The sequence below is a fragment of the Gavialis gangeticus genome, unplaced genomic scaffold (assembly GCF_001723915.1).
Source record: "Gavialis gangeticus isolate Ggan-Ray unplaced genomic scaffold, GavGan_comp1, whole genome shotgun sequence".
NCBI lineage: Eukaryota > Metazoa > Chordata > Crocodylia > Gavialidae > Gavialis > Gavialis gangeticus.
The window spans coordinates 2,051,788-2,055,059 of record NW_017728997.1 but is presented as its reverse complement, the minus strand read 5'-3'; the positions used below and the strand labels follow the sequence as shown (position 1 = coordinate 2,055,059).

Here is a 3,272-nt window from a genome sequence, read left to right as displayed (position 1 = left end):
CCCCACACCAAATCTCACACCCTGACGGGACCTGATGGTGGGAGCTGTGGCTGCAGAAGCAAGTGCCACACTGCAGCCCTGCCCTGTGCCCACACTAATGTTGGGACATATGGCCCCAGCTCGGCAGGGGCTCAAGGCCACTTGGGGAGTATGATGGACTAGAGGGTGAGGTGGAGGAGTGCTCTTGGTAGGAGAGGCCACCAGAGCTGGGCTCTGCCCCACTAGAGCAGCCTATGCAGGGGGAGACCAGTCCTGGAGGAAAGAGCCCAGCTCAGTCCCTGATCCCCAGTCAAGGGCTTCCCAGGGACAGTATGGGGCAGGGAGCAGAAGAGCAAGGGCTGGCACTGCTCAGAGCCAAAAAGCAGCAGGAGGGACAGTTGCAGCAGGACTCATGTCCTGGTACTGGGACAAAGCTGCAGCTGTGAGGGAGCTAGTGGGGGGGAAGGGGCTGCAGGTCAGGAGTGAGGGGACTGTGGGGCGGGAGCTGTGGGTTGAGAGTGAGAGGCAAGGACAGGGTCGTGGCATTGGCATATCAGTACTGCTCAGCACTGCACATCCTGGTGAGCAAAGGGGGCAGCTCTGATTTTTCTATGACAAGAAAAACAGAAGTAAATGCCAGAGTGTATAGATATTTAGAATCCATTTTATTATGATGATAGAGCCACTGCTAGGCTTCCTAATTGCTTTACACTTTTAAATATATCAATAAAACATTGATCTCTATAAATAGTGGCATTTCGGCATTTCATTTTAATAGCGAAAGAACACTATTTTGGGTATTTTAATGAGAGAATTTGGTTTTCTTATCAAAGATTTTGCAATTTTTAAACAGAGAACACCAGGATCTCTGCTGGTGAGACAAGTGGCGAGACCCAGGCAGAGGAGCCTGTCCAGGGCCAGCACCAGGGACCCAGGGCAGGTGAGGTGACTGACCTCTTGGCCATTCAGGGCCAAGAGGACACGCTTTAACAGTTCAAAGTGGGCCACCACAAGGAGCACATCATCTGGGCAATAGCTGCCCAGATGGCAAAGCAGGGGCACCCCATCTGGGTCTGGCAGGTGCGCAGCCATGGGGCTGCAGGTCCAAAGGGATGGAGGCTGTCATAGGTGGAAGTAGGTCACAGCCAGACAGCAGCCCCCACTGCCAGACTGCTGCAGTGGGTAAAGGGTGCAGGGGCCACTCCAGGTCAGGGCTGCTTCAGCAGTCCAGCTGGCACAAGCAGTACTGTCCCCAGATACCAACTGGCTGGGCCCAAGAGACTCCTGCGGGCAAGTAGCCCTGAGCTGCTCACCAAGGCAGGTTTTTATACAGCTGGGGGCAGCACAAGTGCTGGCCCCAGGACCTAGTTCCCCCTGGCTGCAGATCCAGGAGGAGCTGGGCAGGGTCATTTTGCCCCAAGTTGCACAACGTGCCCTACACCAAAGTGCGTGTCCAAGCACGTGCAATTAGGCAAAAATCCCTGGCACAAATTTGTGCCACTCCTGTTTGAGCTGCTGCAAGCATACATGCCTGCATGTGTGGACATGCCCACATGGACCATAATTTTAGAGGAACTGTGTCTGTTTCCACCAGCACAGGATGTGGCCCCTTTCAACATGCCTTGAAAGTGGAAAAGTTTAGTATAGAGAATAGAAGGTGACTCCTCTTCTATCATTTTAAGCCCTAAAAGATATTTAATGTCAGATCCTGGATGCAGATATCGTGGCCCTGTCCTTCCCCAGTACATTTCTTATGCAAACCTGTTGTTGTGAAAGCTGTTTGCACCCAACTCAGAGATCATCTGCTCTGTGCTTAAAATCCTGTGACTCACTCAGCCCTGCCATTTCCCATTCAAACTCTAAACAAACACTTTCCACTAATATTTGCCGTCACGGAAGATCTCTCCCAAGCCTCAAGGGTTGATTTGTGCGTAAACAAGAAAGATTTCCTGACTTCCTCGGAGAGGTAGAAAGTGGACTCCTAAGATCACAGACCAGGGGATTTCTGTCTTGCTCAGAGGAGGAAAAGTTAATTTGTGGATCGTATAACGGGAGGGAGGCATTCTTCCAGATCTCTGCGTCCCATGTGCCCAGTTCCCAATCCTCCTAATAGTGCGTTTCAAAGGCACACCCCCAACCCCAATGCAAGCAGGGAGCCAGCATGCTGAAATGAAAGTAAAACAAAACGGCTCTCGCAAAGGGCCTTTCAGGGAGAAGCAGACCCATCCCAAATAGGAGCTGGAGAAGTAAAGCCCTTACCTGATTGCTTGACCCTCTGTTGCCATGCCAGCTGTGATGATCCTGAGGCCTGGTGCACAGCTCACATGCTCCTATTCGCCTCGGGGTCAGTTCCTGGCTTTCACTTTCAGGAACCCAACCCCCTGCTTTGCTGACTTCCTCTGCACTCTTTATTTGCTGGTTTGCAAAAGTTCATTCTCATTGTCTTTGCATATATAATTGTCCAGTGCATTTACAGAGGGAAGCGTTGGCAAAGGATGCTGCTCTTCCATTATTGCCAGGCGTGATCCCAAATAAGGATGCTCTGGACCCCTGACCCCTACACTAGGGGTACGTTTGTGGTGGCAAAACACAATGTTGTTACAGTAAGTACAAAAGTCACAATATCATAGGCACTACTGGGTGATTCTGGCTCTCATCTTCTGGGCTGGGTTGCGCCAAGCAGACGAATGACTTATCCCTGTCGCTGGGGTGATTGACAGTGTAGGTACTGAATGAAACGAGGCATAAGAAATACCACTACCACAATGTTCTATATCAACAACGCTGAGAGGTTGTTGCAAGGGTATTGTTACAAATTGTGTTGACAAATGGGAAATAAATACTTTTCACAAGGATATGCTGAAGAAGGGCATTTGCACACGACATGGGGGTTTAATTCTCCCTAAATTGAAGCACTTCTCCCTAAAAACACTGCTTCGATTTAGGGCAAAGACAACCGCCGTGTCATGTCCACCCAATCCTTACCTGCCTCTCCAGCAGCAGGGAAGGAAGAGTGAGTTGCCGGGGGGTGGAGATGCATCCCCCTGCAGCAGTGGCAGCCCCCACCCCCTGGTGGCACCCAGTGCCGGGGGGCACCGCACCTGTGGAGGGAAGCACCAGGCCCTCACAGCTCAGGCAGGCTCTGCAAGGTGGGGGGATCAGGCTCCCCGCTTTCTTTTTTCCCTTCTGTGGAGCCTGCCTTCCCAGACTGCTGCCGGGCTGCCTGCACAGCCCCTGAGCCGCACGGAGCCCCGTGCTTCCCTCCATGGCCATAGGGTAGGAAACCAAAACTC

The 3,272-nt window shown here is 52.0% G+C and overlaps 1 protein-coding gene across 1 annotated transcript in view; it reads right to left on the bottom strand.

The window, feature by feature from the left end:
• The window catches only part of LOC109288939 (protein SSUH2 homolog), a 23,114-nt gene extending 20,778 nt beyond the window's left edge, over positions 1 to 2,336 (bottom strand). Inside the window, exon 1 of the mRNA XM_019504690.1 lies at positions 2,239 to 2,336. Within this exon, the coding sequence (XP_019360235.1) occupies positions 2,239 to 2,264 (26 nt within the window). The 5' untranslated portion in view covers positions 2,265 to 2,336. The remainder of the gene's footprint in view (positions 1 to 2,238) is intronic.
• Positions 2,337 to 3,272: the final 936 nt, after the last annotated feature.